We start from the raw sequence: 19,450 nt of genomic DNA, 5'->3' as shown, positions 1-19,450 counted from the left end.
AATGTTTATATGACAAATGAGTTAAATTAAATGTGAATGTCCAGATGTGAATACCCCTTTAAGGGCTGTTGAAGTATAGCGAGCAGAGATCTTGAATTCTGTCATAAAGTGATACAAGTCTAAAATGTGTAACTTTTCATCATGAGAAAATTATAGCAAAATCAGAATACATACATATATATAATATACTCTATTATTATATACAGTATTATCATAATATATTATTGTATTTAGATTGTCTTATGAATCTTTATACTTGGTTTCTAACAATGATACTTCTTTCTATGCAGAATTTGTACTATTTTGGTGCTGAGATGGTGCTATATGGACAAATCAAAGTAAATCATTGTAACTCAAAGCGTACCTTACCTTTCAACAAACTTGCATAAATCATTATTCCTGCATTCTTGCATTTTTAGCAGTTTTCCTCTATGCAGTCTGTATACGTAGTTTGCAGTCCTCTCTTAGCTGATGGGTAGAGACCTAGCTGCTGTCACTCACTGCCCTTACTGCCACCTTCTGTAGAGCCTCTATGTAATCTGACAACATTGAGCTTCTGTCCTCTTGCTAGCAAGAAGGAATTCAGCAGATTTTTCAGTAAAATGCAGATTAAGAAAGAAGGAGGGAGGATAACAGCCAAAGTAACTCTGACAAGTTTCCCTTGTACTACTTATTTATGTAAAAGTTTGTTGAAGGTAAGTGGCCTTTTAAATGGCCATAGAAGAACTAATGAGTTAAACAATAATGAGGTGCAGAATGATAAAATGTGATTTCCATTACAGAATTTATCTGAAGATGTTGTATTTTTGTCAGTACTGTAAGGAATATTTGTATACTGTTATGTTTTGGTATTATATATTTTAATATGTATATAAAGGTATATAAATAAAATACTATTATTATTAAGTCTTTGTATGTTTTACATATCTGTAACATAAAAACAAAAAGTGCAATCCTATTATATATATACCGTACTGTACAAAACAATTTGTGAAATATTTTCAAAAAAGGTATTAAAAAACCCTCATCATACTGTCCGAAATCCTGCACTGATTATTTCATAGACAACTGCAGAGATTTATAAGTTTATACAGTATCTATCATGCCAGTTTCTGCATTGTCCATCATAATGATCCTGTGGGTAGTTGTATGTACAGCAGCTACAGGGATCGGAGATAACTGAAATCCACACACAACCCCTTAGATGCTGTGGGCAATAGTGACTGCAGCATCTAAGTAGCTTAGATGATAGGACCACTGAACTATACAAAAAATTTTTAGGGGACAAAGGGTTACGATAACAACCAGAGGGCTAATAATAGCCTCCAGATCTGCCTATGAGGCCATTTCAGAGGCAGGGTTAAATATATTGCCTGTCAGTCATTACTAACTATTCTAAAACATTACATAAACAATATTTTTTTAAATTAATTTATTATTTATTTATTATTATTTAATGGGTGACCACAAATAAATATACATATTGGGTACAAGTGAAATACACGGTAAAGAATTTTGTACAATAAGATAACTTTATTTATACAGCACAGCACTGAATCGCCACAGCTTGGCTGCATAGCGATTTAAAGGGATAGCTTAAAAATATCCCATCCATATATGTGAAAAGAATCTACAATATGTCGAATGGGAGAGGGTGGCACATGTATAGAGGTTACAAAAATCGCCAAGGTTGCCCAATTTTTATTAAAGAAAGTTCTCAAATTTTAATCACCTAGTTATGTTTACACAATAAAAATCGTTTTTAACGCCTTACTTTACAATTTTACACAGTTTTTCTGCTGTTTTAGCTCCTGTCACTCAGTGATGGTCAGTGTAAGTATACAGAGTGTGGGTGGGGACTGTCTAAGCAGACACTTCATGATCCATCTAGTGCTGTGAGATGCTGTGTGCTGACAATGTGCTTAGATTATCAGGGTCCAGGTTTATATTCACTTTCATTTAGTTTCTGAACATTCACTAGTATCTGACACAGAAAAAGTGAAATGAGACAGATGAGAGATGTTGAGATCCATGAGATTGTTATAACACACATATTGATTGATATAGCTCTGCTATATCTGAGCTATAATGAACACTGTCAGCACTGCTATAACTCCTTCCCCTGCTATTAAGATCTTATCTGTAGTTTGTCGATTTAGTCTCCTCACGCTGCTGCTTGTTGGCAGGAAGTGTCTGTGTGTAGACAGGAGAAGATATTCATGAGAAGAATCTATCCTGCCCGACCCTAAGTCAGAAAATTTATGGTCGGATCCCAGGGCAACTGAAATTGTATACAACAGGATTGATAGAGACAGGTTGAAATTATATCTTATATATTATTATATACAGCGAATTAATTTTGTTATCCTGAGAATATTTAAGAATCCTGTCTTTGTGGGAATACCCCTAGGGTCAGAAGGTAAGAGTTCTCCTTTTGAAGAGTTTGGCAATTAAGGCTGCCCTATCTGGGAATAACCCTTTAAGGTATGGAAACTCATTACACATGTGGAGGCAAAACCCGAACACACCGAAAGGCAAAATCAAGATCCTTGAATATTTATTATGGCTATATAAACAAATAAACCCGATTGTATCCATCACATCTTCACAAGGTATATTCTACAATGGACAATGTGTGGATGATCTCCGATAATGGATGATGGCAGGGTGTAGATGAGGCACATTACACAGCCATACACACAATGCATGTATTAAGAAAACATTTCTTGCCCTGGGGCCACCAGAAGTCAGCAAAGATTTTCCAATTTATGTTATGCTGTGTACAGCTATAAACACAGCGTAAACAAGAGCCGCTAACTTTCACCGGAGCAATGTATCTGTCACCTCCAGTCCATCTTTCACATCTAATGTCTCAATTTCCAGCCTCACACTGCTTAAAAAGACACTTACTGTACAACCGCATTGTGATGAATGGTGCGTGAGCTCCCAGGTCTGTGGGTATAATGGAGAGGACCCCCCCCCCCCCACTTCAGCCATGATATTACGACAATCCCAACAACACAATAGGCTATTGAACTATACGTTACACACTGGGGATTTTGCTATTTTTTGAATATTGTCGATTCCATATCTTTCCTTGGTGGTTTTGGTGGGAGGATTTTAGGTAAGATTTCTTTGGCATACGCGGTGTTATGCAGTCCCGCCTCTCGAAGAGCCATCTCTATGCGAATCCTTGGGTCACGGATGATCTGCAGAGGAATAACAATGAGAATTTCATGGAAGCTATCTAATTACAAAGACAAGCGGTGATGAACTATGACAGATGCACCCTGTACAAGCTAAAAATGTCTCACGTTACCAAATGCAGTTCCCATTAAGGAACCATATGTGGCCATTTTCCCCAATTTGCTGTGACTGAACAGAATTTTCCATGACAGTCCTGTGTCTAGGTATAAAAAAAGGGTGTAAGGTTTGTGAAACCCTAGGCCACAATTGATGGGGGGGGGGGGGGGGGTAAAGCAGATAGAGTCATAATCTCCTGCTGCAGCTCCTCCTCTTTTCATTGACCCTATTTTACCAATTGTACAGTTGGACTCAATCAGGGTCAAGGCGGCACTGATTGATCATTCATTGGGACCAAGCCCAATGTAATAAAAAGTTTCATGGGTCCAGGAGAAGGCTAGGTCATTTTAGATCGTCCCCTAAATAAATATTGAATTACTTCAATTTACTATAACTCTTACATATATGTTATGACACTAATTATGAATAAGAAAAACATCAAAGGGTTTGTTCAGAAAAAGATATGGTTGGCCTATCCTCAGTAAGGTGGATCAGCGAGGGCTGACCTATCAGCTGTTGGGTGTCAACTTCTTACAGCATTGTACCCCTGTGCCGGACAGAGGAAATGTACAGGTGTCAGGTGTTGGCCTACCACTGGACAGCTAATGAGGGTCTATCGTGATAAAATAACCTTATAAAAAAAATTTCTGGACCACCTCTTCAGCAGTAGGAATCACTCATTCATCTATATAGAAAAGGATCCATATGGTGAGACAAAGCTACTGAGCATGTGTGACCGCCAAAGCTTTATGCGTTGGGTGGACATTCTGCATGAAAATCAAACAAACAACAGGGGGCACCAAAACGAATATGTAACAACTATGTAATGAGAAAATCTACTGGAGAAATTTGTTTTACTAATAATTTTTTTTTTTAAATTCTATTTTTTGTGACCTAACACAGAAAGGTAACATTTAATCACAAGATCTTTTCATGATAATAGCCACATATTTTATTGCTATGCAGTATTTATTCCTATAATAGTATCTATAATCCCAATGACTATATCCTATTTGTAATGCGGTTTATTTTAAGTTCAGATTGGTAAATGTTCAGAAATGTTGTGCAGTGACTTTCAGCAGCAGCAATGACTGCTGGCTCGCTTTGTATGGGCAAGTAGGTCATCCCTGCTGGTGAGAAGGTTGGTGCATCTGTACTTGGATCATCTTTTACTTGGTTCTCAGAGGATTAAATCAGCTCCTTTTTTCCTATAAAACAGCAAATCTCAGGCAGAAAATATGACTGGAATGATAAAGGTCAGTCACAGCAAACGGAGCAGCGGCGGCTTGTCTATCAATCGTTATGAATCTAGTGGTGTCAGATAGAGACGAGTGTATGAAGGAGCCGTCATGTGCTTCTCTGGGTTATGATGAACACCTCGCTAGAGACTCCCCGAGCCCTAACTGCTGTCAGTCCAGTCATCTCACAATAAAAAATGATCAAAATCTCATCGACTCTATGTCATACAAAATAGAAAAACATAAAAGGTAAAATTTGTAATTATGAATATAAAACTCCATGGTTTGGAAAAAAGTATTATCAGACATTTAAAGGTTGCCATACAGTGTACACTGTATATCTATCTATCTATCTATCTATCTGTCTATCTATCTCATATCTATCTATCTATCTATCTATCTATCTATCTATCTATCTATCTATCTATCTATCTATCTCATATCTATCTATCTATCTCATATCTATCTATATATCTCATATCTATCTATCTATCTATCTATCTATCTATCTATCTATCTATCTCATATCTATCTATCTATCTATCTATCTCATATCTATCTATCTCCTATGTATCTCCTATCTATCTATCTATCTCCTATCTATCTATCTATCTATCTCATATCTATCTATCTCCTTATAAAATCATTTACATTGCTGCCAGAGATAAACAGACCCAATGGTTGGTTCGGGGTTCGGGTTCAGCTGGGTAAGGTGGCCGAACCCGACCATTGGGTCCGCTCATTTCTAATTACCATATTAAACAAATAATTGTCATTAAACACAATGCCACTTATTCAAATGACATTGAACTGGTTCTGTGGAGGAAATGGTAATGGTGATAGGTGGGACTAAGGAAGTGGCTTAACGAAAAATTGCCAGAGTTTACATTGGAGGAATGGGGGACCCAGTAAAATAGATCAACCAGTGTGTTCTAAGAACCCAACCTGAATGTTACAATCTCTATCCAGGCAACTGCTTTAATACAAGTTAGATGAAAGTTATACACATCACTGCTGACCTCCTGTTCGCTGTATGTGTACAAATCAAAAAGTGGTTTCTGAAGGACAATTTCTTCTTCTGCTCCAATGCCAAGTCTAGCTTTCCAGGCTTTAGTGTCGCTCATCATTCGGACCGGATCAAATTCAGCTATAACAGCCACCTGTATTGCAAAAATCAGAAAATAGCACAAGAATTCTAGATAAAAGCTTAAAGTGGTTTAGTGCCCCAAATGCCCTATATGGCCACTGTTTTTGGCCACATTAACAAGAACAAATGAGATACACCCAGTGATTGACATCTTCCTCTGTACATATAGTGATACAAATAGAGCTGTCAATCACTGCATGTGGGTGGGGTAATCAGGATCCTCACTGTCAATCACTGCATGTGGGCGGGGTAGTTAGGACTCTCACTGTCAATCACTGTGTGTGGGTGGAGTAATCATAACTCTCACTGTCAATCACTGTGAGTGGGTGGAGTAATCAGGACTCTCAATGTCAATCACTGCATGTGGACGGGGTAATCAGGACTCTCACTGTCAATCACTGTGTGTGGGAGGGGTAATCAGGACTCTCACTGTCAATCACTGTGTGTGGGTGGAGTAATCAGGACTCTCACTGTCAATCACTGTGTGTGGGCGGAGTAATCAGGACTCTCACTGTCAATCACTGTGTGTGGGAAGAGTAATCAGGACTCTCACTGTCAATCACTGTGTGTTGGCGGGGTAATCAGGACTCTCACTGTCAATCACTGTGTGTGGGCACAGTAATCAGGACTCTCATTGTCAATCACTGTGTGTGGGCGGAGTAATCAGGACTTTACTAACTATTACATGGGGAACAATTTTTTACTTTATTTCTGCTGAGTTTGATTTCTGTTGAGCTGTTTTAGAGTTAGACAAGCAACCATCATCGGCTTAAAAAGCATCAGACGTTTTCTGCAATGGTGCAATTTTTAGGTTTTTAATAAGATAATATAAAGCAAAGTTTTTTATACTTATATGTTTTCTATGTACTGCCTTGTTGCTGGCAAACCTTATTCATCTTAAAAGAACTACTTGGACAAGGGGTAACCCAAACTTAGGCTCTGCTTTGTAGTAGGTGACTGCGCCTCTGATGCCAGGTGATGCTGCCTGCGGCAAGAGGCTCATCTCCCCTCATGGCTCGTACACAATTTGACTTACAGTAACTTACAATACATAGCTTTTGCATAAATAAAATACCTGTAAATAAAATGTATGTAATATTTTATTTATCGTCCTTTCTATATGTAAATATATTATGATTTTTAAGACAATGGGAGGAAATACTATATCTTAAAAACTTGACTTAAACGGGGCCCTTTTTTGGTTTTAGATTCCAAAAGTCAATCAAAACACAAGTGTCAAATTTAACTCAACAAAAGGTGTTTTCCAGTGTTACGAAGCCCAAGGACTAGAAAGCAAATTGTCACATCTATTACAGCAGTGATCACGATACGAGAGGGCCACCATATGTTACCTGTTGACGTAAAGCTTCAAGCCTTCTCTGCCTCTCTAACTCCGCTTGCTCCTCATGAAGAGCCTCCTCCTTCCTCTCTGACAGACGTTTCTCTAACAACTGCTGCCGATAAACCACCCTGGGAAGAAATGTCATTGGAAAATGGATTTTATTAATTGCAGAAATCATGGATGTTACAATGTTGCCAGCACTGTATACATATGGCGGCGCTCTGCTCCATTTAGTACAGTGTCATAACAAGATATTTGCATTCCATTGGTGGCTCTGCCTTCTAAACGTCCACGTCCTTCTGACAGGCTTTGTGAGCGATGATGACGGGAGAGGTTTGGTGCCTATTTTTGGATCAATAGTTGTCCTGCTCATCTTGAAATCTTTCAGAAAACAAAGACGCAGGAATGCGAGCAGATGGGTGGAAGCCGCTGCGATCATCTTATTTTAGTGGAGAAGACAGGAAGATGAAGATGTTGTTAGCAAACATAAAGTTGAAGATGACGGGAAGACTTTTTTGGTCCCTGATGAATGAAGCACAAATATTTTGCGGAAACTACATGGAACCAACCTGTCTCTGCAGTGTAATAATAGAAATTCATGGACCCAAATTTCATATAGAGATGTCCACGGGGAGAGCAGAGGGTGTATATTATTGGTTACATTGCAGAGTATTCCTCACTGCCTGCCTGTACTGTATGTATGTTTCCACAGCTAAGTTAATATCCTATTCTACATAGTGTCCAAAAATCATGCTATGGAGCAGGAGGAGCGAAGCAGATTGTACATACTGTCCTGTCTGCACCAAGTCTTATCTTTTCACGGGGTACGGAGAGGTACGGTGCCGAACGTGTGCATGCGGTGCGCCCATTGCTGTCTATGTGGGACATATATATCGGCCGTATATACGTTCCCCTTACGACAGTGTGTCATAGAGCAGAAAGAGATGAACAAGTTGTACATAGTGTCATAATGGAGAGCAGCATGTTATATAGCAGAAGAAGCTGATGAGACTGTACATAACGTTATACAGGCAGTCCCCTACTTAAGGACACCCGACTTACAGACAACCCATAGTTACAGACGGACCCCTCTGCCCACTGCGACCTCTGGTGAAGCTCTCTGGATGCTTTAAAATAGTCCCAGATTGCAATAATCTGCTTAAAATTGTCTGCAATGAAGCTTTATTGATAATTCTTGGTCCTATTACAGCAAAAAAATTTGAAACTCCAATTGTCAGTGGGGCAAAAAAAAAAATTGTCGGGAACTACAATGATAAAATATACAGTTTCGACTTACATACAAATTCAACTTAAGAACAAACCTACAGTCCCTATCTTGTATGTAACCCGGGGACTGCCTGTATAAGGTAGAATGTTATAAAGCAGGAGGAGCTAAACAGATAGCACAGACTGTGCTATCATCAGTCAGCATATTATAGAGCAGAAGAAGCTCATCTGATTATACATAGTGTTCTATCTGCAAAAATAAATTTATAGAGCAGGAGGAGCTGAGCAGATTGTACATATTGGGGCAGATTTACTAAAAACAGTGCAGTCTGCAAGATGTGCAGTTGGCCTGTTTAGTGTGCAGGGGGCGCCAGATTCAGGATTTGTGGCGCCCGTTCTTCATGAATCTAGCGCTCCATGCACTGCTCTGACAACTTTTTTTTGGTGCACCTTTAACATGGGGCGTGAAACACAATTCTGTTGGACTTTGCATGTTAAATATGGCTCACCGTCCGACTGAGCACCGGAGCGCCCATTTCAGGGAAGAATAGTGCAGCCGCAACACATGTGGTGCAGAAACTTCTTAAAGGGAACCTACCACCACGAATCTACCTATAAAGGTAGATCGGGTGGTAGGTGGATGTATGGGACGTGAGGATAGCCCTTTTTAGAGCTAATCCTCACGTCCCCGCTAGCCTAGCATAAACTTTATTGACCGAATATGTTAATTTAATTAAGCGGCTACCGGGGCGTGGAGTAGCCGGACACGAGGCTACACGGCGCGGCTACTCCACGCCCCAGTAGCTGCTTTCCCCCGCCTACCCTGTGATCTTCGGCGCGCAGCACCTGGCAGCTGCGCGCCCTCGTCCGAGAAGCCGGAGTTCTGCGCATGCGCAGTAACTCCGGCCTCGTTCCCGAGATCGCGCATCTTGGCCGGAGTTACTGCGCATGCGCAGAACTCCGGCTTCTCGGACGAGGGCGCGCAGCTGCCAGGAGCTGCGCGCCGAAGATCACAGGGTAGGCGGGGGAAAGCAGCTACTGGGGCGTGGAGTAGCCGCGCCGTGTAGCCTCGTGTCCGGCTACTCCACGCCCCGGTAGCCGCTTAATTAAATTAACATATTCGGTCAATAAAGTTTATGCTAGGCTAGCGGGGACGTGAGGATTAGCTCTAAAAAGGGCTATCCTCACGTCCCATACATCCACCTACCACCCGATCTACCTTTATAGGTAGATTCGTGGTGGTAGGTGCCCTTTAAATAGAAGCAGTTTGCAAAGTCCAACAAAAAAACTGGTTCATGGACCTTGGTAAATGTGCCCCAGTGTCCTATCTTCAGGCAGCATTTTATAGACCAGGAGGAGCTGAGCAGCTTGTACATAGTGTACTATCTGTAGGCAGCATATTATAGAGCAGGAGGAGCTGAGCAGATTGTACATAGTGTCCTATCTGCAGGCAGCATGTTTTAGAGCAGGTGAAGCTGAGCAGATTGAAAACAGTGTCCTATCTGCAGTCAGCGTGTTTTAGAGCAGGAGGAGCTGAGCAGATTGTACATATTGTCCTATCTGCAGTCAGCATGTTTTAGAGCAGGAGGAGCTGAGCAGATTGTACATGGTGTCCTATCTGCAGGCAGCATGTTATAGAGCAGGAGGAGCTGAGCAGATTGTACATAGTGTCCTATCTGCAGGCAGCCTGTTATAGAGCAGGAGGAGCTGAGCAGATTGTACATAGTGTCCTATCTGCAGGCAGCCTGTTATAGAGCAGGAGGAGCTGAGCAGATTGTACATAGTGTCCTATGCCATGGCGGCTACTGCATCTATAGATAAGACTCATCAGAGAATCAGGAATTTCTCCAATAGTTATTAAGATCCCTGAAACTTCACTTGTAACAATATAGAAATGAACCCTAAAGCCTATAGTTTGCAGTTCTGCTTTCTATGACTATTGCAATGAAATATCTGTTAATGGTTTTCCCTCCAAACCTCTGTAGTTTTGCCCCATGTCCCGTATACATTACAGCTTCCCCTGGGTTTGCAGGATCGATACTAATCTTTCATATTTGTGAAAACTGCAGAAATTGCTGGGATCCGACATCCACAGCATTAAACATTTACAGCAATCATTTCTCGGGGCTTCACTGTTTACAGCCGCTAGAGCAGAAGATTATGAAGGCTTTCAAATAAAATGTAAAATGGAGATTTGTTTGGAAAAATTATGGAATTGCTAGAGATTATAAATTTCGAGAAATCCATATTTTTGTATTTTATGTTATTGGGTGGAAATGAGAACAGCGAAAAGTTTGCCTTCTCCGTGTTCTGACCCGTCTGGGCCGCGCTTCCTTACCGCTCTCTGTCTTTCTCCGCTTGCTGGGCCATTACTTTCTTCAGCTGCTCCAGGCGCTGCAGGTCCCGTCTCTGTTGCTCTTCCCACGCTTGCTGTTTGTCGGTTTTGTACTTTTGTATCTGTCGCGTGAAGAAAAGGAAAAATAAATAAAAAGAACCTTCATACTGAATTGCGCCTAAGCCTGCGTGACGAGAGATACAAAAGGAAATCCCCAAAGCTAGAACATTTTTATATTGTTTCTAGTGAATACGGTTATGTATATATGTGCTGCGAGGCTTGACGTTCCCGGCATTGTTTTCCAGGGGTTTCATTGCCGATTTCATTCCTAACTAAGTGGAAACATTTATAAGACAAAGCGACGCGTTGCATAATATCAACCGGCTGCACCTTCATTGTTACCCGTACTTTCTGGTATTTCAGTTCTGCTATTGATTCCCTGAATGGTAGGCATCACGTCGTACAATGAAGAAGGAAACAAATAAAAAAACTCTAAATCACCAATGGAACTGTAGGTTATTGTGCCCATGTACATTATGTACAATATGAAAACTTAAAAAAATAAAAAAACTTTTTTGTGTTTACAGTTCATATACAGACCTTTAAGTCTCCAGGGTAACAGACTACAAATAAACATTATGTAGTCTGGCTCTGTAGTCAAACTCTCCCCTTTGTCCAGAACTTTTGACTAGAACAGAAAGTAGTAGAAATGTTGTTTTTTTAAGTTCCTCATACTAGAAAGTGTTAAGAAAACTTCAGTCAGTGAGTTATATTTGATTAAAGGAAATCTACCATCAAAATCCATCCTGATAAACCAGGGACATTACTCATAGATCCAGGCACCGAAACTGTGATAATCTTCTTATATTTGTCATCCATGGCCGCCTTCCTTCTAAATAAACTTTTTAAATGATCTTAATGAGCCAAGAATGCTCTAGGGGGCTTTACCAGAAGCCCCCCCCACAGGCTGTTACACTGTCTTCCCCAGCTCCCTCAGCTCTTCCCCCCTCTCACTGTGTGCTACTGACGTGGATATACAGCAAAAAGAGTAAGGATGAAGGTGCAGAGGAAGGAGGGGGGCAGGTTGAGACAGTGTAACAGCTTGTGAACCTAAAGCATGGAGGGGTTCAGGTAACATCTCCATATTGCCAAATAAATAAACATATACTTAAGAACACCCGACTTACAGATGACCACTAGTTACAGATGGACCTCTGGATATTGGTAATTTACTGTACTTTAGCCCCAGGCTACAATAAACATCTATAAAGTTGTCAAACTTATAAAGTAAAAATGACACATTCTTTTTTTATTTAATAAAAGTTATAATTTAACACTTACCTCCTTCCCATCTTACCCTTACTATGACTGTATATTCCTAACACCCCCAGGGCCTTCTGACTTATTTGTATAATTTTAATAGGAAGGAGGCCATGGATAACAAATATAAGAAGATACCACAGTCCCGGTGCCTGGATATATGAGTAAGGGTCCCTGGTTTATCATGATGGATTTTGAGGGTACATTTCCTTTAAAGAAGAAAGGAATAGAAAAAATGGTAGACTAAAAAGAAAGTCACCAGTTGGATGTGTATCCTCGCCTACATGCAGAGTGTGTGGTCACACCCAGGACAAGGAGTCATAATGGACCTAAAAGGTGTCTCCTATTGTTATCAACCATTGCATTGCAGTTTGGAGGCTTTGTACGGATTTTACATTGTCCAATCAGAACTAGACAGTGTAAAGACACACCCCTCTGACCATGATAATGGCAACGACCACTTATCAATTTATTCATAGCTTTTCTAGAGGTAAAACAAAAGAAAAAGTCCAATTCAGAATCCCAGGGAAAAAATGTTTCAAACGTGTTATTTTTTGGGAAAAACAAGCAAAAGATAGAAAAGTCAGAAAAGTTATAGTACAGGTGTGCGGCACCACAATACCTGCTATATTATTCTCTGACTGAATTTGGCAATGGCTGGGGGAAACACATTGCTCAGATTTGGCCTGTGATAATTCTATCCCCGGTCACGTTTACTGGTAAAGAGAATCTGGAACTGTGTCTGATGCCGGAGTAATACAGACAAGATGTTGCAGGGGAGAACCTCTGGTTTCACATGTTGTATATCTATTTTATTCTTCTTTTCTCTCTGCAGGGTAAATAGAAGCTGTTTATTTACTTAGCATCTCCGTGCCATGCCGCCGGATATCACACTGGTGTCCCGCAGCAGGGTTTGCTGCAGCAATCATTACGTGGAGCCTCTCTGCAGCCCCACAGAGGGGAAGGTCTTGTACAGAAACTGAGAAAGATAGGCACCACTATGGCAAGTAACTATATTTTATCTACAGCACACATGAAGAGACGCAGAGGATCACACACAGTCATCCTAAAACCTGCCTTTACCACCCAAGGAGTTCATGAAGTTCTGATTCTCAGCTCCTCCTGCTCTATAACATGCTGCCTGCAGATATGACACTATCTACAATCTGCCCAGCTCCTCCTGCTCTATAACATGCTGCCTGCAGATAAGACACAGTGTAATATCTGCCCAGCTGCTCCTTTTCTATAACATTCTGACTGCAGATAGGACACTTTGTAATGTCAGCCCAGCTGCTCCTGCTCTATAACATGCTGCCTGCAGATAGGAAAGTATGCACAGCCTCATCTGCTATATAACATGTGACTTGCAGATAACACATTATGTGAAATTTACTCACCTTCTCCTGCTCACTAACATTCTGCTTGCTGATAGGAGACTATGTACAATCTGCTCATCTCCCCCTGCTCTATGACATGCTGCCTGCAGATAGGACACTATGTACAATCTGCTCAGCCCCTCCTGCTCTATAACATGCTGCCTGCAGATAGGACACTACGTAAAATCTGCTTTGCCCCCCCTGCTCTATAACATGCTGCCTGCAGACAAGGCTATGTACAATCTGCTATAGTGTGCATGAACTGCCTATTCCCACAATGGGCTGTGGCTGTTCCATTCTTTTCAACCCAAATAACAAATTAGGGAGCAACAGAAAAGATATGTCTGGAAAGCCTATAACAATGCTGTTTCGACTTGTTCTCCTTGATCTAAGTGCTAACAGACTTCCTCTAATCTATGGCCAGGTGCTGGATATGGATCAGTCTAAATCTCTACTAATTTGGGAGAGAGATTGATAAATCTGGGGTATCTGGAATGTATTTGGATATAATTATGCTCCCTTTTTGAGACATGAGTGAGATATTGGGTGGAAGCCTAAAGTCTTCCATTAGTGTAATGGGCTTTTCATAGCAGGAATAGTCAGGCTTGTATAATCCCGGATATTTGTACAGCTCCAGCGCTCATAATCAGACTGCTATAAAATATACATACGTAGCGATATCCCGGTGTGGGTAAAGTTTGCTTTGTTGTGACAAGGATGTACTGCAGTGCAGGGTACTTGACTGCAGCACTTTTCGGCATTCCCACAGTCTCTCTAGTACTGTTACAAAAACCCACATTTACAGAATAATTCAGGATACATTACACTCCCAGCACAATGCAGTAAGGAGAAGATTTAGAGCCTTTGAGGCATTAATGGCTTTAGCGAGGCCTTAAACAATCCTGCCAGGGATGTGCTGTGTAAACACCGATATCTAACAGCCGGCCTGCGCTAACAAATAGTTTTAATTAGGATGCATCAAGATATTTTCTGTAATCTCTTAAGCAACCGATGCAAATGATTGGTGCGTTCTTACTTTCTGTCTTTCGTTTGCTCGCTGGAGCTTTTCTTTCTCCCTCCTTTGTGTTTCTTGCTGTTCCTCCTCCCGTTGTCTCCTGGCAGCGATAGCAGATTCTAATCTCGCAGCTTCTTCTTGGTGTATTCTCCACTGCATGACCTAAAATTGGATTTGGGAAGATTTCAAACACGGTAAGTACAACAACGTAGACGTAAATCAAGTGCAGTATTTTCAGATAACAAAAAGCGTATTTGCTATTGTGTCGCACAGAAGAAAGTGCCAATACGTCCTATACAGTAGATCTGTTTCCTATGGACATAACTTGTTCAGCCAACAGTTACCCCTCCCGAACCTCCTCCCTATACTCATCTCTACACACTCTTGGCCAAGTGGGTTACTTATGGTTTCTACCACTTATTACATGTTTCCTGCTCCTGCATTTGATGGAAGCTGCCAGGCTGTCACCATATACATCCTGTATGTGCACTGTGCAGTGTTCAGTGGAATTACTTGTGGGAAACTAAATGGATTTAATGCTAAATTACTTCGAGAGAACACAAGGCATCATGTGGGCAAGCTAACTGGCCTCAGCTTGGGGGCACAGACTGACAGATATTAGTCTCCTCCCACTTCACCTCTAGTGAAAAAGATTTTTGTCAAACACTTTCAGAACAGAAAATGCAATAACTTTGGAAAGAAAGGGATGAGCAGCACAAAGTAGGCCTATTTCTGTTTGTTTTCAAAGGGGGAATCACATATAATAATTTGGTAAAATCCCTATAGCTTTACAGTTACGCTTTAAATTAGGCAGAGGGAACACATCCTCCATTCCCCAAGAAGGTGATTCTAGTACCATATGTAGGAGGTGATTTCAGACTTGTAGAGGCTATAATATTCATACAATTCAGGGCCCATGGCAGTCTTACTCTACCACGAGAGTACAAGTTATACCTTTTTTTTAAACTTCAACCTCATAAAAAACAGGGGGGAGATACAAACCCCTTTAATTATACCTTTGTGATAAAAAATGTGAAACATAAATTTATGTAGCATCTATATGTGTGAGCCCATAGAAAGACATGAAACAACAGCTAGTACATGTCCAAAATGTACATTCATTAGCAACACAACCGGGACTGACAGGAACATGGATATAGATGGAGATGTTGGTGGGGGGCAGATTGTAGGCTAGGACTAGAGCGGCTGGCTTAGTTGCGACTTAAAACTTGTGTCACGGTAGCATTTTGACCTAGGGTAGGCCCCAAACACCCTTGTCATGGGCCATCGGCCCTGTCTCGGTAGCACTATGTCCTAGGGTAGGCCTCATCCACCCCTGTCATGAGACCTGTCACGGTAGCACTATGTCCTATGGTAGGCCTAATCCACCCCTATACTGGGCCATGGGTCCTGTCACAGTACCACTATATCTTAGTGCTACTATGACAGGGCCCGTGGCCCATGACAGGGGTGGATGAAGGCTAGCCTACGATGTAGTGCTATCGTGACAGGACCCATGGCTCAGGACAGGGTCGGATGAGGCCTACCCTAGGACATAGTGCTACCATGACAGGACCCAGCAGGGTAACACAGAAACAGAGAGGTGACTAATCATAGCCATGGCTTCAATTGGCATCAATTTGGATCAATTTTCTAGCCAAAAGTCACACATGGTGCCCCTGAACATGGGTCCGCTCATCTCCACTCTCTATCTCATCAATTACAATGCAATATACAGTAGTTTCCCTCTACCCTACTTTATATATGGCTACTCTTCTGTAATTGCCACATACCCCTCTCATACATACCCTCTCATACCCGTTGTGTTACTTGCGATGAATGAAGACGTTCAATGAGTGATTTCAGCCTGCTACACTACCCATAAATGACACCAGTAATTTACCGTCAATAGTAAAGCTGGTATTTAAGTCATCTTTTCAGTGCATGTACATGATAACTGTGACTGCGCTTTCAGGAAAGCGTGGGAGGCAGACAATGCCTTAATTGCGAAATTATTAGTACGGATCAAACAGTGTCACATTTGTGAGAAGCCTTCAACGTTTTCGCCAGCCTCCATTCATATCACGTCTGAGTAAGGTTGTGTGATCCCGACAGACAAAATAAACTCCTTATTGATTGGTTCCCATATGAGAAGCAGCAGATTTTTCTCAGCTTGGTATAAATGATGAAAGTGACATGAGAGGATTCCGCTAGCTCGGGGTGTTACTCAACAGATGTTCTCAAGATAAATTGCACAGAGAAAAAAAAGGTTGGTTTCTGCCCAATATTTCAAATAACGAGAAAATGACAAAGTAATGGAGGTTCCTTATGAAGGGAACACGGGCAGAGAAACCGTGTGCGTGCGAATGAATCAATAACAATGTTACATCCAAGAGCAGATTAATGAGGCAAATTGTATCCTTTATAGAAATGTGATGGACCTTCAGGGGTCAGTTTAACAGAGTTCAAATCGCGAAGGATCAACCAAGGGACGGCATGAAAGATAAATCCTCCTGACATCAAATCATTTATATTCTTCTCGTAGAGATGCAATGCTTGTATTTTTCCATTACAATCGCATGCCCAATGGTAAAGAGAGGTTCAACAGTGATGGATAAGGAAAGCAAAGCACTTCCAGTTCTGTGGTGGACAACCCCATCTTAGATCATGGTTTTCCTTGGCTGCGCGGGTCTTAGTTTCACAATCCGGCTACAGTTTGCTTAAAATGTATATTATTTTGGAAGTACTTTTCACCAACTCCAGCTCGTTACATGTTTAATAGGGGGCTTCTCTACTGATTCTGACACAGATGGAATTTTTTCTCTAGCCGCCACCATTCCTTACCAATCAGTCCCATTAGTTTTGGCTCTCTAGTGTCAGGTGGGGGGTTCCAGGCTTTCTGCTCCAGCCTAGGACCACCCAACGGACTGTAAAGAGCCCAGTGAGCATACCTTGTACCAAAACTAACAGGACTGATTGCTCTGGAACGGAGGAGAGACAACTATTAAAGAGTCACCTGTCACCAACATTTCAAGTAATACCCACGGGTAAATATTTAAAGGTCCTCCCCGTATCATTTAAAATTATCTTTCACCGAGGTACTGTACCACAATTACAGCCATTTTTCTGATATGCAAATAAAGTAGGGATGAGTCAACTTCTTAACAGAAGAGTCAAGTTTTCTCACAGGTAGCCATTGAACCACACCTCCTTCTTTTGACTGACAGCTCAGTGTCTTTTCAAATCTCAGCCTGAGCAGACAGGAAGTCCCTTTCCTGTCATTGCCAGAATGCTGTCCCTCTCACTGTATGGTGTATTTAGCAGTGAACACTTTAGCAGGAAAGCGCAGATCTTCTCGCCATTTCCCCCACCTGCGATGGGCGGGGCCAATTTACCAAAGGCAGGAAACGTTTGGGAAGGTTTACCACCAGGAGCAAGGAGATTAAAGCTGTAACACCGATGCCGTACATTTCAACAAAGGCACAGTGGGGGCAGTAAGGCTTATTAGGGCTCATTTACTAAGTGTCCGCGGACCGGACTATCGTCTGAATATCCAACGATTTCCGATGTGTGCCGCATTTAGAAGGGCTTTTTGTCGCATGAGATTGGATTTTGCCACACACAACACAAATCGTGGGGCGGGCCGTCGGACGATCTGACGGATTTGGACAACGCGCAGGATTTAACATGTCAAATTGTGCCGCAAGACATGCACTCACATACACCGGGAAGAAGAAGGTGAATTTTTTTTATAACCTTAAATAACTCTACAATTGTTTTGACAGATACAAGTATGGGTTTTCAGGCTAACTGTAAAATTAGTACTTTTAAACATTAAATTTCCTCATCCCTCTTTGTCAATTTTTTGAATAAACTGACATGTGTATAAAGAATAACTATATTTCTCAGAGTATGACTTGTATGCTTAATTTTCCCTGAGCTCAGCTTTAGGATGCGGTCACACATGGGGTTTACACTGCATTTAAAAATTCATTGCAAATCCCCAGGGGTGGTTCTCAGCTCGGTCATATATTCATTTGCATTGTAACACATGCATGTTTTACTTTGTTTAAAAATGTAAACCACTGGGTGCCTATTACCTATCCAGAACATCAGCAGGTTACAGGCTGTAAACGATACTTTTTGCAGACACCCACATTGTGGCGAATTAGTTGGAATTTGAGAGTACCTCAACCCAAGTCCAGTGGTCAAGGGCTGGCTATTAGGAGCCAGATTGGCTCTGCTGCTTGGGCAGAAAGCTGGCATTTTCTGTGGCAACAATAAGTTGCACATTAAAGAAGGACTGACAGGCTGGGTTCACATCTCGTTTTGTGCCATACAATGTAAGGTCAGGGAGATTCCGATGACTGCCTGCTGCCAATGGGCAGGATGTTTCGCCAGTGACATCACAGTCCTCATTGGACATCACCAGCTTCCCTTCTCCTGTTGAGCGATGTATCTGCTCAGTGAGCCTGGAGGAGGGATGCAATACACGGCATCTACTCCTCATAGGCTTCTAATGTTGGCGAATCAGGATGTGAAGGTGGCATGGGAGAGCTGGCCAGACCAGGAAACTAACTGGAGCTTATTTTGTGATGACCCAAACAGTGGGAGATTTACACCTATAGGTAAGAAGGGCCTGCTGTAACCATAGAGCCACTTCCTACTGTCTAGTATGTAGAATGTAAATAAGCTAATAATGTTCATGGTTAACGAGTACTAATGGATTACCAGAGAGTCACAATGATGGTGCTGTATGAGAACATATAGGTTATCAAGGGGCCCATTTACTGTACATGCATTGGAGGTCCTCTACAGGCTGCGTCACATGTGCTCTGGAGTTTCATTTGCATGGAGAATTCATGGGAAAATTCGGTGTCCCCCCAGAAACTCAAAGTGACCTATTATTTATGGCCTATCTTGCATCACTGGTGGGCCCATTAAAATAGATTTTATTGCAATATTTATTTTTTAAAAAACCTTCTTTTTTGGAGCAAAATCTTTGAAAACATAAACTTATATACACAACTTCTATATACAACTTTACATGAAGTTCAAACTTTATTTTTATTAATGAACTGCAATTATCCACTCTTTTTAGTTGAGAATTTTAAATAGCGGGTAGCAATTAATCAGGGCTTGTTTTT

The 19,450-nt window shown here is 41.3% G+C and overlaps 1 protein-coding gene across 5 annotated transcripts in view; it reads right to left on the bottom strand.

Annotated features, from left to right (window-relative positions):
- The window catches only part of CCDC148 (coiled-coil domain containing 148), a 120,413-nt gene that overhangs the window by 12,681 nt on the left and 88,282 nt on the right, over window positions 1–19,450 (bottom strand). For 4 of the 5 annotated variants that reach the window (XM_072121966.1, XM_072121965.1, XM_072121967.1 and 1 more), the window contains 5 exons: window positions 14,325–14,465; window positions 10,596–10,714; window positions 7,041–7,158; window positions 5,561–5,701; window positions 2,541–3,209 (listed from right to left, as the gene is read on the bottom strand). In XM_072121966.1, the coding sequence (XP_071978067.1) occupies window positions 3,063–3,209; window positions 5,561–5,701; window positions 7,041–7,158; window positions 10,596–10,714; window positions 14,325–14,465 (666 nt within the window). In that variant the 3' untranslated portion in view covers window positions 2,541–3,062. Of the gene's footprint in view, window positions 1–2,540; window positions 3,210–5,560; window positions 5,702–7,040; window positions 7,159–10,595; window positions 10,715–14,324; window positions 14,466–19,450 lie in introns of those variants that run through there. The other variant, XR_011849459.1, reaches the window with a different exon arrangement.

This window comes from Engystomops pustulosus, chromosome 8 (genome assembly GCF_040894005.1).
Source record: "Engystomops pustulosus chromosome 8, aEngPut4.maternal, whole genome shotgun sequence".
Taxonomy (NCBI): Eukaryota; Metazoa; Chordata; class Amphibia; order Anura; family Leptodactylidae; genus Engystomops; species Engystomops pustulosus.
This window is presented reverse-complemented; position numbering and strand designations above follow the sequence as displayed.